Source organism: Diabrotica virgifera, chromosome 6 (genome assembly GCF_917563875.1).
Source record: "Diabrotica virgifera virgifera chromosome 6, PGI_DIABVI_V3a".
NCBI lineage: Eukaryota > Metazoa > Arthropoda > Insecta > Coleoptera > Chrysomelidae > Diabrotica > Diabrotica virgifera.
The window spans coordinates 23,294,808-23,314,477 of record NC_065448.1 but is presented as its reverse complement, the minus strand read 5'-3'; the positions used below and the strand labels follow the sequence as shown (position 1 = coordinate 23,314,477).

The 19,670-nt window shown below is 32.2% G+C and overlaps 2 protein-coding genes across 2 annotated transcripts; one reads left to right on the top strand and one right to left on the bottom strand.

Moving 5' to 3' along the window:
- Window positions 1-1,144: 1,144 nt before the first annotated feature.
- On the top strand, window positions 1,145-2,590 carry LOC114331352 (phosphatidylinositol glycan anchor biosynthesis class U protein). Its single transcript, XM_028280900.2, has one exon. The coding sequence runs from the start codon at window positions 1,233-1,235 to the stop codon at window positions 2,559-2,561; it is 1,329 nt and encodes a 442-aa protein (XP_028136701.2). The 5' UTR covers window positions 1,145-1,232; the 3' UTR covers window positions 2,562-2,590.
- Window positions 2,591-14,392: 11,802 nt separating this feature from the next.
- LOC114331359 (uncharacterized) lies at window positions 14,393-19,343 on the bottom strand. Its single transcript, XM_028280911.2, has 2 exons — window positions 18,368-19,343; window positions 14,393-14,777 (listed from the first exon to the last, which is right to left on the bottom strand). The coding sequence occupies exons 1-2, from the start codon at window positions 19,121-19,123 to the stop codon at window positions 14,664-14,666; spliced, it is 870 nt and encodes a 289-aa protein (XP_028136712.2). The 5' UTR covers window positions 19,124-19,343; the 3' UTR covers window positions 14,393-14,663.
- Window positions 19,344-19,670: the final 327 nt, after the last annotated feature.

Sequence of the window (19,670 nt, the reverse complement as noted above, 5' to 3'; positions counted from 1 at the left end):
TACAATCAGGTCCGGAAAAATATACTTTCGGCAGAGGTAGGTGGAAAAATGATTTTCCTGACTTTCATTTTTCTGACTGTAATTTTCTAAGTTCAATGTATACGTTCTGAGCTTCGCTGGTGTCGCTCCTAGCGGATTACTAATGCAATTTTCACCGGTAATTTTTAAATTTATTATTTAATTGTTATCGCTTAATATTTACAACGCAAAAAATTAATTAAACTGTAATCGATTTTTTAAAGATTTTGCTAATCAGTTTAACGTTCTATTAATGAAATATTAATTTCTTACTTCGGATACTTTCACAATTATCATGTAGATGGCGCTTAGATTAACTTATAATCACATATTACGAAATATTAAAAAAACTTAAGGGCCGGTTGTTCGAACGCTAAACAAAAATGATCATTATCAAATATTTAATTACTGTCACAACTGTCAATGTCAACTTTGATTGGGTTGCTGAAAACATAATTATTGATTACAATTATGAGATTAGTTAATCAATTATGTTAATAATTGTTATGTTAATTGATTAACTAATCTCATAATTATAATCAATTATGTTTTCAGCAACCCAACCAAAGTTGACATTGACAGTTGGTGACAGTAATTAAATATTTGATAGTGATCATTGTTGATTAGCGTTCGAGCAACCGGCCCTTCATTCAGTATTTAAAACGTAGGTATAGTATTTTTACTACAAAAGCGATATTACGTAGGTCAAAATTTTTGACGCAAGAGAACTGTCAAAACATTAGAATGTGACTTTTCATTATTGCCATGTCTATTATAAATTTATTATAAACATTTGCGTTTTCTATGCTGTGGCAACGTCTATATGTGCACACATTGTGATAAACAATTTAGACATAAGTAAAGTTTAAACTTTCATGTCAAACAAATGCACACAAATGTATCAATTTCTGCTTCGGTTTCTGCAGAAACTAAAACATTTCAACATAAATGTTCTCTGTGTAATTATCATGCAACTTTTAAAGAGGAGTATTTTTTGAATAATAAACAAGGTCCGTTTCCCGATTCAAGTTTATATAGGCAACACAAATTACTTGCCGCTAATCCTCGGGTCAGGATCTAGAATCGAGTAACACGATTATATTACAGAAGAAGACAATCATAAACAAATCTTTCTAACCTCAATCAGTCGGCTTTGCTTTACTCATCTGTCAAATATTCAGATTAGTGATTAGTTTAAAAACAATTATGACAAAATGTCTCTAAAAAATTTTACAACTACACCTAACGATCCAGTTTCTACAGTCAGAATAATATCAACATGTGTATCAGCTATAATTCTGAGATACTATTTGATGCTTTCCAAGTATCAGTCAGTAATTGCAAACCATGTAGAGGTATCAACGCCCTTAAATTCATGGAAGAGGGTATCAGAAGGATTGTACTTATTATCCCTTAATATTAACCCATATAATGGAGATGTTTTGCATGAGACACCATTGTCATTGTATTGGTACAAGACTAGTTTACAACTGTTCCAAGGAAAAGTACACCTAATTTTCATAACTTTGGAGATAGCAACATCTATTGTTCTGTATTACACCATAAAAAGATTTGCTGCAGTAATATACGAAGAAGAAGAAAGGGACAGAAAGACTTTCTCCAAAGATGCCGAAGATAGCTTATTAAAACCCGAAAAAATATTTCGAACCCCTTACTACGTTCTTTTGGCCTACTTGTTTAATCCGTATACTTTATTGAACTCTGTTGGTTTCTCAACCACAGTTTTTTATAACTTCTACCTCTCAGTTGTACTATTTTCGATGGTTTATGGATTACCATTACTATGTGGAGTATTTCTGGCTATGTCAGCATCAGTATCATTCTATCCGGTAGTTTTATTGTTACCAGCTAGTTTTTACTACCAACAGATCTTTAAAAGTAGTCTGAAAACTGTAACGTGTGTTGTTAGTTTTATTGTAACCTCGTTATTGATTGTGTCAGTGTGTAGTGACAGTTTTAACAACTTTAGTTATATACGAAATGTTTATGGTTGTATATTGAACGTTCCAGATTTACAACCGAATATTGGACTGTTTTGGTACTTTTTTACTGAGATGTTTGAACACTTTAGAGAACTATTTATATATGCATTCCAGATCAACACAACTATTTTATATTTGGTACCAGTTTCGCTTAAATTTAGAAAACAACCATTCCTACTAGCAATTGCGATCAATTTTATAATAACGATATTTAAATCGTATCCGAGTGTTGGGGATGTAGGATTTGTGTTAAGCATAATGCCAGCGTTTCCACATCTATTTCAGTTTAGCCAGCAAGGATTTTTGGTTGGAACAATGTTGATCATTTCTTCGTGTTTAGGACCTATAGTGTACTATTTGTGGATTTACTGTAATTCAGCAAATGCCAATTTCTATTTTGGAGTCACGTTAGCTTTCGCAGTAGCTCAGATATTTTTGTTAACGGACATCTTGTTTGCCCAAGTGCAAAGACAATACATGTTAAAATTTGGAAAGGAAAGAAAAGTTGATGGGGAAGAAGGGACTCTTTGTTTAGAATAGTTTTGCAATAAAATTGTGTTTGTAAGAAATGGTTTTTGTATGGTTCCTGTAATACACAATGAGGGTCGTTCGTAGAGTATCTGCCGCCCAGGTGAAAGAGTAATTTAACATTTAACAGTAATAAAAATTTACTCTAGTCTAATTTATCAGGCCTCGCCAAACCCAACCTTTCCAGAAAGTAAGCATTTGTAGATCAAAAAGTTAAAATAATTAATTTTACATTTAAAAAAAACAAAATTGTAAGAATCATACAGAGTTTATTTTATATAATTTTTTACAAGTTATTTGTATACAGGTGCATCGAACTAAGAGAGTTATTAATATATATTCAGCTCAGTGCTAGATATTCTTCAAGGTGTGAAATTCTATCAACAAGGGATTTACCTGTCGTATGTAATGATGCCTTGTTTATTTAAGTACACCTTTCCAATAATAGTACACCACTGAGCTGAATATTAATGACTGTCTTAGTTTGATTGCAGAACTATAATGTTCTGTATTAAAGAAATGAATACATAAATATAAATCCAGGGCAGTATGTTAACATATCTATGAATAAGTTATACAGCAAAGTTTACTTTTCTCTAGCCTTTTTTAACCATTCCGTGTCTGTGCGGATATGGTTTTGTTTTTATAACATTTCATATTTTTATTTTTTTTTCCTCCTGGTATATATCTTATAATGTAAGAAATATATCCGTACCTCAGAACAAAAGTGTATTAAGTCACAAAATGTAAATTTTACAGGAGAGCGAAAATAAAAATTATTTTAAGTGTTTTGTAACATTTTCCATTTAATACATTAAATTTTATTTAGTAAATTCTTATAAATGTGAATAATGATCATTGTTCTTTTTACCACCAAAAATAACTTTTTTTGAAAATTACTGTTTTTGGAAAAAAAATGGACTTAACACATTTTCGCTCAAAAATAAATTTTTGACTGTGACAATATGAATTTTGCTACCTATCCTGTGGCAAAGATGGAGCTCTATTACGAAAAAGATCATACCTATTTTACAAAATTAAGGAAATGTTTCGATATAAAGAACTAAAAATATTATATGGACGTATTCATAACAAAACCATTAATACAAGTACTAAAAAACTACTTAAAAAGTCGAATTAAAAAAAAACAGAAATGGTTGTAACACAACTGTATTTTTAGTAACTAAAAAAATTAACAACTTTTTGAAGTACATAAAAAAATAATTAAAAACTTAACAAATGCAGGGCTACTGCTGCTATATCAGTAATTTGAATTGGGTCTTTATGCACTAGAGTCTGAAAAAAATCGTGAATCCTCGCTGGAACCCACTTTAGCAGAAGACCATTGAATTTTTTAGTACTTATCGGATTTAAGGTACCTCTCAACAAAATCAGAGAATCTTCTACAGATTGATGATTTCTTCTACCAACTCTTCGGTTAAGTCTACACTCTTAAATTCCAAAACAAAGTCTGTTTTAAAGTACAGAATCCCAGGATTTTTTTACAATTCTGAATTACATACATACTGTTTGTGAAATTAAATTTTTTTCATTATTCTCAGTTTTATTTTTATTTAGAAATGGCGAATCATATGAATTGCACAGCTTATTAACGTCTTTAAGATTAGAAATGGTCATTTCATACACTTTGAAATATTTGTTTTTTCCGAAAATTTTATCCAACTGTAAAAAATCCTATGGAGTAGATAATAATTTGAAAATTAGGGCATTGTTTAGCCCCTCATTCTATAACTGAGTGTATACTGTCCACCTCCATGTGCGTATGCCCTCTCAAAAGGAATTTGTGAGTGATTTCTTTTATATGTGGATATCTCTAAGGTAGATAAAAGTAGCACATACTAATTTTTAAGTTCCGGTTTTGGGATGAGCAATTATTGGTCCAAATAATAATAGAAGTTGTGCTTTGAGGTAATGAATGAATGTATTGGACCAAGCATGAGGCCATTTCGTTTCCACCTCAACCAGCAATTGATTCATCCCACATTAGACAGTTCGCCCGTTTTTCCGTTGAATCATAAATTGTATAATTATTAAAACACCAGAGTTTTAGACTGTAAAAATTTTGAGGATCATTTAGCTTTGGGCAAGGAAGACATTTTTGTAAATTTATCATTATAACTTTTTATCCAAGGCTTTTGATTGACTGACATCTCCTTCACTTGTACCATCACTTGTAATGTTTTTCAGTCAGCTTCAGACGTTGACTGTCTTAGATTGATTAGAAATTAATCAAATTTATTACAAGTGTCTTTTGAAGGAACAGCTACTGATAAATTAAATTCTGTATTAAAAATGTGATTAAAATAAAGTAAGAAAATCTAGGGTTTCGTTTTGATTAAAATCTGTCTTCCTCCATCCCCGATAGCACTATTTCTAGGTCTACCTGTTGTCAAGGAGGCTCTAAGGAAGACAGATTTTTACCATTCCGACCGTAGATTGTCGATATAAATTAAAATAATTTATATCGCAGTATGGATAGAACGCCCTCTAACGGGGAATAAGCGAAATGAATTTCGACTCAATTCAAGCTTTCTGCTTAACCCAGGTATAACATACCAAAAGGCACCGCCAGGAAAACATTCCACTTTGCGGTTCAGAGAGCCCATATGAAACGAGTCTTTGTACTCTATGCAGAGTATGGCATTAACAAAATAAGAAAATCTACGGTTTCGTTTTGATTAAAATCTGTCTTCCTCCAAAAATGTGATTGTAAAGCCATTATTTGCCTACTTCATTCGATGGAATTTTTTTCAAATCTCATTCTTCCTTAAACATCCCTAAACATTGTAGAAATATTTTAGTGACCTCCTAAATATTTGTTCACCGTCCTTCTTCGACTATAATGTGTTTATTCATATGGATATGGATAGGCCAGTATATTCTCATGAATCCTATCCTTTACGTACGTCATTCTTTACTTTATTTTTAGATGGCTGCTTTCCTTTTTGTCACATTCTAAAACTCAACTTGATTGCATTTTTTTAAGTGAACATCTAACAGTAGATTTAGAAATATCTAGAGTCTCTTTCCTTCAATGGTAAAAAAATGTTTCCAGTTACAATAGCTAGCTTGAGCACCTGTTCGTTCTGTTTTTCTTTTGATACACGTTTTTTCAAAAGAACATAAAAACTGTCTTTTTGGATCTATGGTTGTCTCATGATTCCAAAATTGTCTGTGAATTTATGCTCTCTGAGGCACAAATTTGCCAAATTTTAAAAAATAGTGGACTTAATGCTTTGCCTGAATTGAATTATGTCGGACATAATAATGTCCTTTGGATGTTGGACATAATAAATATAGTTTTGTCCTGGGAAACGTATACACCATTTTGGATCTAATACATTTGAAGTGCAGAAGATACTGTTTTGCTCTAAGCGAAGTGTGGACTTAATACTGTTCATACAATGCTATTTTGACCAATTTCAGTCAAAACAGCGAATAAGGAACACCAGTTAATAGAGCGGAAAATTTTAAGCCCAGTGAGCTAAGAAAGTACAAAACTGAAATTTTGGACTTAATACAGTTTTGCTCTGAGGTACGGACAGGCCCGGCCCTAGGGATTTTGCCGCCCTGGGCAAGATCGGCGAGCAACGCCCACCATAGTTGATCTTAAATAATTTTTTATTAGTAATTTTTATTAGTAATTTTTTATTAGTGTTAGCTTTGAAAAGCTTCTCTCTCCAGAGGCCACTGTGACTGGTAGGGTTAATAAAATCCTCAAAGGGACACTGACGTTGGGTGCGAAATCAAAATCATACTCTCTAATCATTTTCAGGTTCTCTAGAGGTGTAGGTACTCTTGGGCTTCATAATCGTGGAAAGTACATTGAGTTCATCTTTTAGATCAGCATAATTTAGATCTTTTGACTCATTAAAAATTAAAGCATCACATAGTTTAAAACATTTATCTGATAAATCACTAGCATTCATATCCTTAATTTGGTTTATGTCGTACAAAAACTCAAAAATTTCACTATGGTTCTTAATTTGCTGAAATCTGTCATTTAATGCATTAACGGATGTGTCTATAATTTTTAAATAGAAGTCAACCTTATATCGTGCTTCTGGATCTGGGTCCATACTTTCATCTTCAGCCTCATAGCCAAATTGTCTTTTCACTTTCCTCTTTCTTGCTATGTATTACTGTGCCTCCGATTGTCGGGTTCTCAATTTCTAACTTTGATGCTAGCTCTTTTGCGCTGTAAAATAGCTCTGAAATTTTAAATCACTTCTGAGAGACTTAAAATGGATTTCCGTTTGTTTTCTAACAAAATGACAGTTTGATACATTCCCATATCAATACTCTGCAGTAATTTACTGACTACGTTGATGCGAAGTAAAATGTCCTGCCATATAATATATTACCACAGAGCAAAGAAAAGTAAAATCACGGATTTGATTTTCCAAACATCTTGCCTCATAAGCAACCATTTTATCGTTGTTTTTGTTGAAAGTGATTTCTACAAGAGCATCGTAGATTTCTTCACTTTGGTATCTGATCGGAATAATTGCATCAATTCTACTTTTCCATTTAGTTTCGGACAAAGGCTTCAATGTTATGCTAGTAATATGATTTTTCAGTATAGCCCAATGAAGAATACCTAGATGCTAAGGAAAAGTTGTAAATTTTTGTCACTAAGGAAAAGAAAGAAACTGCAAACTGTGAGGCTTTATAGAATCATTCACGACTAAGTTGAGTGAATGGCTAGAACATGGATCAAAAAGTTCTTCCTTTTCATATTTGCTCCATTATTATACCGCTGTCCTCTTATATCTTCCAAAGGTATACACAGTTCATTCAGTTTTTGCAAATGTAACTTTTGTAAGTCCCAAGCCAGTGGTTTCCAGTTCAGGCACAAATCCAAGGAAATATTCTGCAATTTCAACACTTTGTGAACAGGAGCCTAAATCGACAAAACGTATAACAATATTTATCTGTTCTACCCCAAAAATATCAGGTGTACAATCTAAAATTATGCTATAATATTTTGCTGATTTCAAAAAGTTTAAAATTTTATTTTTGATTTGGTCATGGAGGAGCTGCATAATTTTCTTTTGAATACGTTTTCCCAAGTAGTGATGCTGCTTGTTACTACCATTCGTTGTTCTAATGTGCTCTTGTAAAACAGAATCTCCAAAGAGCTCAACAAGCTGTAAAAAATTAGCATTGTTTTGATGAAAAAGTTTATCAAAATCGCCCCTCAATGGAAGACACTGTTGTGCTAAGAACTGTATTATTGATATAAACAATGACATATAAACAAAGACATGTTATTATTGATATTAACATTGACTGGACAAAGCTTCAGCCATATGTTTCCAATTATTATATCCATTTCCAGTAAAGTTAATTTTGTAAATTTCAGTGAATTTAATTTAGTTATGACCCCACTATTCTTATGCGATTAAGGAGAAGGCGGTGTTGTCGATTTCCCGTCGAATGAACATTGCAATTATTGTTATTGTTTCACTTATTTAATTCTCATTTTTACAGTTGAATTTTTGCCGCTCTTGTCATAATATTGATTTTTTATCATATTAAAAACATAATTTATTATTTCTTCAATTTCAAAAATTGGCTGTTCTCTAAAATTTGCCGTCCCTAAATATGCCGCCCACCCCTGGGGCCAGGCCTGGGTACGGATGTATACACTCACCGGTAAAATTAACTGCCCACCTTAAAAATGTTATTTTATTAACGTTTTGACGCTAAAGTCGGGTGTCGTTGTCAAAATAAAAAATAATACTCAATTAAACAAAAATGTTGTTGCTTATAGTACCTAAAAAATTCTTCTAATTTATTTAATCTGACCCATTTATATCGGCAATTCAGACATATATTATACATTATAAAGTCATCATCATCAGTAGCTCGACAACCCTTTTTGGGTCCTGGCTTGTTCTAGGATTTTCCGCCATTCTGTTCTGTTCCTTGCTTTGTTCTTCCAGTGGGTAATCTCAAGTGTATTCAGATCTTGTTCCATGTATCAAGTTTGGGTCTTCCCTTTGACCTTCTCCCTACTGGTGTTTGCTTCATTATGTGTTTTGGTCTCCAACATTCGTTCAACATGGCCCATCCAGCGCAGACGTCCGATCTTTATGGATGTTATGACGTCGGGTTCGTTGTATGCTGCGTATAGTTCAAAATTATATCTTCTGCGCCATAAGTCATTTTCTTTCACCCCCTTATATATGTGTCTAAGGATTTTTCGTTCAAACGTACCTATATAAGTTCTCATCGCTTTTCGTCAGTGTCCATGTCTCTGATCCATATATAAGGACCGGTTTTATCAGGGTTTTGTATATTTTGCATTTGGTTTTTCTCGTGATGTTGTTAGATCTTAGATGTTTAATGAGTCAATTATATGTTTTATTAGCAATATGTATTCTTCTCTTAACTTCTTCGCTGATATTGTTATCTGCGGTAACTATAGTGAACCTAGATATGAAAAATTTTTTACGCTTTCGATGTTATAGTCTCCTATTGTCAGATTCTGTAGGTTTCTTTGGCCTGTCGATTTGCCGGCCTTCATGTATTTGGTTTTTATTTCATTAATATTTAGGCCACTGTTTTGTGCCGCTCTTTCTATAGCATTAAATGCTTCTATCATTTCTCTTTTACTTCTAGCTATGATATCAACATCATCTGCAAATACCAATATTTGTACACTTTTTGTTATTATTGTTCCTCTGGTGTTGACTTTTGACTCTCTAATTATTTTCTCTAATCTGATGTTGAATAGAATACAGGATATCCTATATAGGGCATCTCCCTGTCGTAGACCCGTTCTAACATGGATTGTATCTGTTAGTGCGTTTTGAATTCGAACCCTGCTTTGTACTTTAAGTGTTTCTTTTACTATTTCAATGAGATGAGTTGGAATATTAAACTCATTCAGGGCGTTGATCAGAAATTCTCGATGGATACTATCATAGGCACTCTCAAAGTCAATGAAGAGATGATGTGTTTCTATATTAAATTCACTAGTCTTTTCCAAGATTTGTCTCAAAACGAAGATCTGATCTATTGTGGACTTCTGCCTGCAGAAACCACATTGATATCCCCCAACTATTTGTTCCGCATATGGTCTCAATCGCTCAGACACAATATTTGACAGTATTTTATATGCCACAGTCAGTAGCGTTATTGCCCGGTATTTGTTACATTGAAGCTGATCTCCCTTTTTATGTAGTGGAATGATTACTCCGGTATTCCAGTCTTGTGGCAGTTGTTTATTATTCCATATGTTCACTATAAGTTCATGTATCGCATTCAATAGGGAGTCTCCGCCTTCTTTTATTAATTCTGCGCTAATGTTGTCCAATCCAGGTGACTTGTTGTTTTTCAGTCTGGTAACTGCTTCTTGCATTTCAGCTTCTGAAGGGGGGATTGTTTCTCTGGTATCCGTTTGATCCAGTATAATTTCATCGTATAGTGGATCTCCGTTTTGTTCAAACTTCTCTTTGAAGAATTCAGTCCATCTTTGCAGTATTTCACTCTGTTGAGTTACTATATCTCCTTCTTTGCCTCTGCACATCATTGTTCTTGGTTTAAATTCTTTTCTGCTTTTGTTAAGTTTTTGGTAGAATTTTCTGGTTTCTGTTGGTTTATTTAATTCTTCAATTTCTTGGAGTTCTTTTTCTATATGTTCTCTTTTCTTTCTGCGGTGTCTTCTCTTCCCTCCTTAGCATTCTATATTCCTCCTCTGCCTGTCTTGTTCTATGTCGTTGTTGTAGTCGTTGATATGCATTATTTTTTCTTTCTGTTATGTTACGACACTCTTCATCGAACCACTTCCCTTCAGTTGGTTTGACCTTTTTTTGTAAACCCAAAGTCTCTTTGGCAGCGTCTTGTATGATGTTTTTATATCCTTCCGATTCTCTGTTTATATCCTCGTGCTTTTGTCTGTTTTCTAGCCTTCCTTTTATATATTCTTTGTATTTGGTTCTTTTGCTGTTTTCTGCTAAGTTTTTATTTCATATTTTTCAATTTTGGATCCATTTTCTTTTTTAATATTTGAGATTCTGGCTCTTATTCTACTTTCCACTAGGTAGTGATCTGAGTCTGCATTTGCCCCTCATCTGCTGCATACGTTTATTACGTCTGAGTGATGTCTAGAGTCAATAATAACATGATCGATCATGTTTACTGTAACCCCATCTGGAGATCTCCACGTTCCCTTATGAATATTTTTTCGCTGGAAGCATGTGCTGGCAATGACCATGTTAAGAGAAGTTGCTAGATTTATTAGTCTGATGCCATTGTCATTGGATACTTCATGGAGGCTGTGCTTAACTATCGTTGGTAGGTATTGTGGCTCTTTTCCTATTTTTGCGTTGAGGTCACCATAAATAATTTTGATGTCATTCTTTGGGCATGAATGGTATGCAGCTTCTAGGTCTTCATAGAATTTTTCTTTGACATCGTCTTCTTTTTCCTCTGTAGGGACATTTAAAATGCTATAGTTATACATTATAAAGTAGAAGACTTTAAAATGATATTGCCAATATTTATGAGTTGCGTTCCTGTGACGACTTTACTGAAATATAGTTCATTTGATTACATGAAATCAACCCAACTCAAGAATATCCGCCACAAAAAATCATAGCATGTGCTCTGTCTTTAAAAAGACAACCAAATGCAACGGTGGCAGTAAAATTCTCGCGCTAGAGATTCCATAGTAAATCTCGAGGGAAAACCAGGAAAAACTCGTGATACTATCCCGACATCGTAAGTATTTGGGCTTACATTTATAATTTTTGATGTCTTGAATTTCTGAATTTCTTGAACCTGTTGTCGGATTTAAGTGATTTTTTAATATGTTATAGCCTTATTCTTTACCAATATCGCTGTAATAATATTGTTGCAAAGCAAGCAAATTTTCATTGTATACTGGGTTTTCCAATCAAATAACTGTTTTTTTCCCTCAAAGTTCACATCACCCTGTGGAATAGGTATTCTAGCATTTATAAAATACTGAAATTAAAACCCAACTATAGCCTCATGTTTGACATTGCAAATGAAATTTGGTGGGTTTTAAGATGTAGTTACGTAACATCTCAAAAACAAAAATAATGACAAATATGGTACCCAACCAGAGCATCAGTATTGGTGGGAAAGAAACAGAACTCGTAGATAGATAGAAATACCTGGGACATGAAATTACGATTGGCAGGGATAACCAGACCTTCATGAACCGAAGAGATGAATCAGTCTTGAGTGGGCAGCATATGGAAAACTGAGAGAAACTTTTAAAAGTGAGTTGCCCACATGCCTAAAGAGAAAGGTATTTGATCAGTGCGTCCTTCCAGTCTTGACGTACAGAGTAGAAACACTTAGGTACTCTAACTAAAGCCTCAGCTACCAAACTAAGAGTGACAGACAAAATCAAAAACGAAGAGATCAGCAGAAGAGCAAAGGTAATAGACATCATCGACATGATAGCCAGACTAAAATAGAGTTGCGCAGGACACATAGCCAGAATGACAGAAGGGCGATGGACAAATAGGTTATTGGAATGGAGAAAAAGAGAAGCATCGGTCGACCATCTATAGGATGGACCAATGATTTAAGGATAAATAAAAACTGGATGAGCGGCGCAGGATAGACAGGGTTGCAAACCATTGGAGGCCCAAAGTAGCACAATAAAAACATTTTAGTTTTATTTAAGGTTTATAAAGGTTTTATTGTGGTAAATAAGAAGATAATGGTTTTAAACTTACCTTGTAGATATACTGCCAGAACTTTAAAACCGTTAAGCATTTGTCACTAGTTTTAAAGTATGTAATAAGAGTATCAAATAAGACTAATTAATTTAATCTTAATAGATAATTTGTCTTATTGTAGTTTTAAAATGGTTTATTCCCAGTTCACTTTAAAACCAATCAGTTTTAGGAAGAACTTCCGGACTATTTGGTTTTATTAGATTATAGCTTGTGACCTTATTTTAGTTTTATTGCAGTTTTAAAGATTCTCCTAATATGACTAATAAAACCTATTATTAAAACTACTTGATCTCAAGACTATTAGGTCAGTAAATCATATTAAAGTTGCTTTCTTAAAAGCAATTATTAGGTTATATTAAAACCAAACGCTCTTAACTGAATCAATTTGGTTATAGCGTAAAGGCTAAGCTATGCTTCTTGTTAGAAACAATAAAACTAAACTCATCCCCTCTTCTTTCATGTCCAAAATGGTCGGCTATTTGTTTTAGAGCGAAACAGTGGTGTAGTGTGTTGTAAAAAGTAGAAGTACAGTTAGTACGGAAGAAATAAGTCGCAAGTACTTAAAATATAAACAAACTGTTCATTACGGCTTATTTTTCAAAGAATACAACACTACGACCGACGTCTCGATTTTAAATTAGATTCACATTAAAACCGAGTGGCATTATTGACAGCAGCATTAAAACTAAATTGTTTTAATTCCAAGGCAATCTTGCTTTTATGTAGGATATATGCTCTCGGAAAGGTATAAAATTAGATCTCAACAATTCTCTGTCGATGGACTAAATAGTTTTAATTGGTTTTCAGCTATATTTCTTTCTGAAGATGCTGAAAGCCATGATAGATTACAATATAAAGCTTACATAAAATTTATAAATAAGCGACTTAAAGACATAAATTCGATTTTAGCGTTAAAACATTAAAATTGTAGATAAAATTATTTCTCTTTCAAATTAATATTTCTCTGATTTAAATTGTTTTATTATTATAAAAATGTATACCATTTTTATTCGGTTGCAATGCGAAGGCAACACAATCTTACTTTTCAATCAGAATACAGAGTGCAGTCCAGTCCCTTGAACCGAGATTTTCAGCTCTTATTGGAGCTTCATCGGAAAGAATGTAGGCACTGTTCTCCATATTCTGACCGATTCGCATCGTGAGCGAAGTTACGATAGTCGTATTACTCCGTAGAGTAACTAGGTGCATTTTTCCGTTGGAACTTTAACAGCTGCAGACGGGGGATGTGAACGGCATAGTGTATGATTCCTTCCCTCTCGTCTTCACTGCAGCATCCATTTGACTTGCAAATTGTAGAAGTCTTGAAGGTGTCACCAGGAAAGTGTACCAATAAGTTTTCAATTTAAAAATCTTTTAGTAATGTTTTTAATATTTTAAATATTATTAATTTACTATTAGGATTGAAAACTACTTCGTCTGTTTTATTATTATTTTTTAATCGCCAAGTCAGAAATTTTAGGGCGCGTGAGTTATTTAGACCTATTTTTGTTAACGTTATCAATAAAGTTGGGTGCGCAAGTGGTTTTCTACCTTGAAAGTACTTTTTATTATCTTGTGGTTACAAATACGTATCTATTTACCTATCATAAAACATTTGTTGGACTATATGGAGTATCTGGGTTTAAATAATCATTTAATATGGTAAATTGTCTTTAAAAGTCTCCATTTAAGAAACCTTTTTAAGTTTGCTATAAAACTGCCTGCACTTAAAGTGTCTTTTAACATGGTTTTAAAAGCACCTTCACAGCAGCTTTAAAACCAGTTGCTTAAGAAAACAAAGTTTTAGGATGGTTTTTATTTTTGATTTTATTGACCTTTTTCAGTGTGTGCCCTTTTATGCTGAAAGCGGTTTTATGTAACCTTAAGGTATATGTACTTAAAAACCAATTGGTTTTAATTTTAGTTTTATTCTACAGTTTTAAAGCATCCTTAAAAGACTTAATAAACCCGTTCGGTGCTACTTGGGGAGGCCTAAGTTCAGCAGTGGACTTTTGAGGTTGGATGAGTATAGATGCTGTTACCGGACCTGATGATTATAGACAGTAAAACCGGCCGTCAGAGTAATACAATAAATGATTGCGAGTATTTCTCTGTTTTATTTCATTCATAATAATTTATTATAACATTATCAATAATAAAATTATCAATAATAACAATATCAATGAATTTTAATATAATTAGGATTTATTTTTTAACAAATTCGCTGTGGACTTTTCGCGACAGTTGTTATCCAGGAACAGCAAAAATATATAGTAATTTAAAATCAACAGGTTACTGTCCCCGATCAGTGTCATGCACAACTATAGTATCACTTTGACTCTGATTTGAGTCATGCCCAGCAAATGTGTTAAACTATAGTGGTATCACTTCCAATTTTTTGACGCCTTTTGATATCCTTGTGTTTTCCTTTTAAACCATGTTCTCGTATTACAGGATGATGCTGATCACATACTTCATACAGCTAAAAAAACAGTCTAGATCAACAAGAGTCAAAATCAATGAAAGAAAAAATGGTTTTAAAATAAATACAATAAAGAAAACTAAGACCCATTTTAAGGCCATCGGTACATAATTCGCAAATATTTTACGGCTATCCCTACTTTTTCTGTCTTTACACAGCAAATTACGTGTAGTAAAATTCACACTGGTATGGATATGTAAACATTACTAGAATGTCATTCTACTTGAAAATGTCATCATTAACTTAAAGAGATGGCTTTTGCATGTTCTTGGATAACTGTTATTTGTATAATTGCAAATTATTAATTCAGTTAATAAATGTGATAATTTTTTCACTAACGCTGTATTCAGTGATTGTAATAATTGATATGTACAACAAAAACTAATACTCAATCGAGAAAAGAGGAAAAGTGATTTTTTAATAATATATTATTACTATGGAACGCTTACAATTTTGAACATCTTTAACAACAAAATACTTGGATCACAGAATATATTATCCTGATGTATTCTCTGCTTGGATCTTCCACAAATAATACACAATAAATAACTTTTTATTAAGTTCACGTCTTAAATAAATTATTTATCAAATACACTATATATCAATATTATTTAATCAACAACTCAAAATATTCCTGATGCCATTTCAAATATTTAAAACTGCCACTGATTGTCACTGTCTGACTGACAATATGCTGACAATATTCTATTCAACTGAGTGCGTTGTAAGACAAAGATAGATTTGGAAAATATTACCACGGATATTGTGTTCATTTTTTTCGAATCCTGAAAAAACCAATAAATATTTTTGAAAAATTTAAATGCAGAATGAAAGACTAAATTATTACCGAGGGCCAAAAGTCCCTTAGAATAAATAAAAACTTTATTTTGAATGAGATATTTGAAATTAAAAATCACACTAAATTTTCTCTTAGTTTTTCACCCCTGTAACTTATTAAAATAAACATTATAGAAGTTCTCAGGGACTTTCGGCCCTTGCTAATAACGTTATCTTTCATTCAGCGTTTAAATTTTTCAAAAATACCTATTAGTTTTCTCAGGATTCGAAAAAAATAAATCCCCATTTGAATAGCATTGCAGCCGAAAATACGTACCCATCCCTTAAAGTAAACTGTAGTATAAAAACATGAATTTTATTTGAACAAAATGAGAGTTTAATTAATACATCATTCAATTTTAAATTCAAGTGTAGTTTATTTAACATGGCTTGTTCAGTTCTACCAAATACAAATTCTTTAGATTAGAATAAATATAATTGATGGATTCGACCGTTACTTGATGGAAGTTCATTTTCTCTGACAATAAAACAGTGAAAACGTTTGTTTTCTATACTTCCACAAAATTTATTACAACTATGTGACTACAGCTGTTTCGGCAGAGTGCCTTTCTCAAGTGATTTAGTTTACAATGGTTTGTCTATTTAAAGTCTTTAACTGAAGAGGTTGAGGAGTGGAGGAGCTATCTTTATTAGAATCTATGGAAATTAATAAATTAAAAAATACAGATATAATTCTGAATGACCAACTCGAGACAAACAGCTCCCCACTCCTCAACCTCTTCAGTTAAAGACTTTAAATAGGCAAACCATTGTAAACTAAATCACTTGAGAAAGGCACTCTGCCGAAACTGTAGTCACATAGTTGTAGTAAATTTTGTGGAAGTATAGAAAACAAACGTTTTCACTGTTTTATTGTCAGAATAAATATAAAAAAAAAGATAGAGATATTTTACATAATCTTAGAAATATTAGATTGATTAAACAGCCAGGGCGACGTCAGTGCACTTTTCAGTAGGTATGTACATGTACATGCCAACGACTTGTACAACACTTTACTACTTGTCATCACATCTTACATCAAAGGGTTAATAATAATGTTTTATTGCTCCCTAAATGTGGACTTACTTGTTGCTTACTATGGAAAGACAAAAGAGATCCTTTCTGTCTATATGAAAGAGAAATAATTGAGAAAAAAATATTTTTAGCAAAAATATAGCTTATAAAAAAGTGAAAAAAAACTGTGTATGTATGAAGTCTGTAGATCGAGTAAAAGCAGAGTTGTGGCTAATAAAATATAGGTTCTTATTCGCCAACTTCCAAATTGAATATTTCACTGTGAAATATCCATAAAATGAAGCACTTCTCGGGAAAACAACCAAAAAATGATAGGGAAAATGATTTTGGGAAAAACTCATGACAAAAATCTTTATTTTTGTTTTTTAAAAAAGATTTTAGCATCAAAAGCAATATTGCGAATTGAATATTGATATATTCATTGATAATATGATATTGAATATTGCTTTATACTTTTTGCTTTAAGACAATTATTTAGTAACGAACCCTATAGCTGCATAATATTTACAGACAGTAAGAGTGTCGTTGATAGACTAACTAACGTACATAAGTCCCAACAACTAAATCATATAGAACTGGAAATTATGACTCTTTATAATAAAATTGCAAATTTAGGAAAAAACATCATTATATCATGGATAAAGGGACACACAGGCATTAGGGGTAACGAAATAGTAGACAGGCTAGCCAAATCCGCCCTAGAAATAGGCGAAGAACTTCCCATGAACTTACTACCCATTTCGGATAAAAGATGGTTTCATTCTGTATCAAATCACCATTTCATAAGAGTTATAAATAAATCGAGATGTAATCATGCTCTTACCCCCCTTCATATGTACAGTTTGGGTCTCACAGAGTCACCTAACTGTGAGTGTGGAAAAGAAGGTGATCTACTACATATTATTCTCCTCGAATGTTCACATCAATCAGTAAATATAAACAAATTTTATGATAATCTTAATATATTAAAAATTCCACTTCCCGTCTACCTGAACAATTTACGAACATATCAAAAACTGTAAATATAGATTGTAGCAATAAAATTTACCCTGTATTTAAGAAATTTTGTTAAAACAAAGCAGGCATGTTTGTTAAAATTATTTTTAAACCCTGTAGATTTAAGTAATTATTGTATATTATAATTGAAAAAAGAAAAGAACAAAAAAAGAGAAAAGGAAAAGCAAAAAAAAAGAGAGAAAAAAAACTAAAAAGATGTAAACCTCCGCGATGTTGAACCAGGTTTACGTCTTAGCGTAGTAAAAAAAACAATTTATAAAAAATAACAATAAAAAAAATAATAAAAAAAAACAAATTAACAATATACAAAAAATACAACAAAAAATAAAATTTACAAAAAAAATGTACAACCAAAACAGAGTATTATTTAGATAATAATTGTAGATAATAATGTTTGTTTGTTATGTATTTAGAGTTACAAATACAGAAAAAATTCCTCTGATTGAAAAATCAAATTTGTTTGTTTTTAAAATAACAAAATGTCTGGCTAATTGGCTCGGCCAAGGCCATCAAATTCAAACAAAAAAAAATTGAATATTGCGAATTTTATTAAATTTATTTTATTTCTAGTATTAGGATAGTAATAAAAAGTGATGAAATAAACGTGATATTAAAACCTTAATCATTTGTTTTGAAGTGTGCCACTATTGCACGTAGGCGATGATATATAATCGGAATTGTATTTTAAAATATATACTTACTAGTCTAATAATAGGCTTATAATGCTCTTTGTTTATATTAATAAGCTCCAAAATGAGATATGGCAAAATATTCCATTTTCTCTTTAAGAGACACTCAACAATTGTGCTCAATAAGTAACCAGGTGAGCGCCACGAACCTCTTGATGTTGAATCCTTACTTGTAATGCAGCTTTTAACTTTGAAATTTAGTTTAACGGGCTTCTCTTTGCTGCTAAGTTTGGAAAGCACCTCTTTCAATCTAGATGCTTGTAAAACATCGAGTGGCACCTCGGACTCACTTTCTGACTTTATTAGTGTCTTTCGTTTCCTTCTTCTCGAAGGAACACTACTAAATATTCTTTTTCTCTCTTCCTCAAGTAAATCTCGACGAACATTATCTGCTATTTCCTCTTCATCGTCAGTGTGCAAAACAGTGGATAAATTTAAGCTTTTCTTCTTTTGTTCCAAAATTGATTCGACTAATTTCGTTTTCTTTGGTAAATATTCTTCTGGGAAATACTTATTTTTGTAAATAACCTTTTGTAATGTTTTTATTCTTTTAGAATTAGACCGAGTCGTCATATTTTGACAAATATTTTCTGGTGGTTGTTCAGTTTTCATAGAATTTGTTGAATTTTTTCTTTTTCTTTTCTTGGACGTTGCATCTATTAGTTGTGCCTTCTTTGGTAACTGCCCTTCAGAAGGAGATTTACAATCCTCAAGAACCACCTTTAAAGTTTTTGACTGGCTGATAGATTCACTTTTTTGCTTAACCATTTTTGAGTGTTGAGTTAATTTACTGATATTAACTTACACAAAGATTGTCTAATTTATATGTGAACATTAACAATCACAATTAATAACTGGACTTGTATTTATTTTTCTTGGCTTTTTGGCAGTTTTTGTTTATATTTTAGGTTAACTATTTGTTTTTAGCGCATTCCTCACATGTGCATCACGTGCATGATGCTTGATGACAGGATACAATTGATGGTACGCCACTGACTTTTAAGCTTATCGTCACTCATACATTTGGGTTGGGATCATTTGTGGGCTTTTATTGTTTTGAACTATTCCACATTATTACAGTATTAAATTATTTCTTTAAATAACTGTCTTTTCTTGGAAAAATTTTTAAAACACCATAAGAATGCATGTATAAACAAAAAACAGATATTTTTCTAGGACCTCTATACACGTTGCCAAATTCCAATGTTCTGGTCGTGTGTTGAGGGCGCAGTTTCTATTTTTATAGAATTTTATTTTTTTTATGGTTTTTGCGAATTCGAATAAGTTTTTAAATATTTATTAGAATATTAGTTAT

What these genes read in the sequence shown, in the direction of transcription:
- LOC114331352 (XM_028280900.2), top strand. Translation starts at nt 1,233, where the DNA reads ATGTCTCTAAAAAATTTTACAACTACACCTAACGATCCAGTTTCTACA.
- LOC114331359 (XM_028280911.2), bottom strand. Translation starts at nt 19,123, where the DNA reads ATGGTTAAGCAAAAAAGTGAATCTATCAGCCAGTCAAAAACTTTAAAG. An exon ending in ATAAGCCTATTATTAGACTA is followed by an intron (nt 14,778 to 18,367) that starts GTAAGTATATAT and finishes CTGTTTTTTTAG; the next exon opens with CTGTATGAAGTATGTGATCA.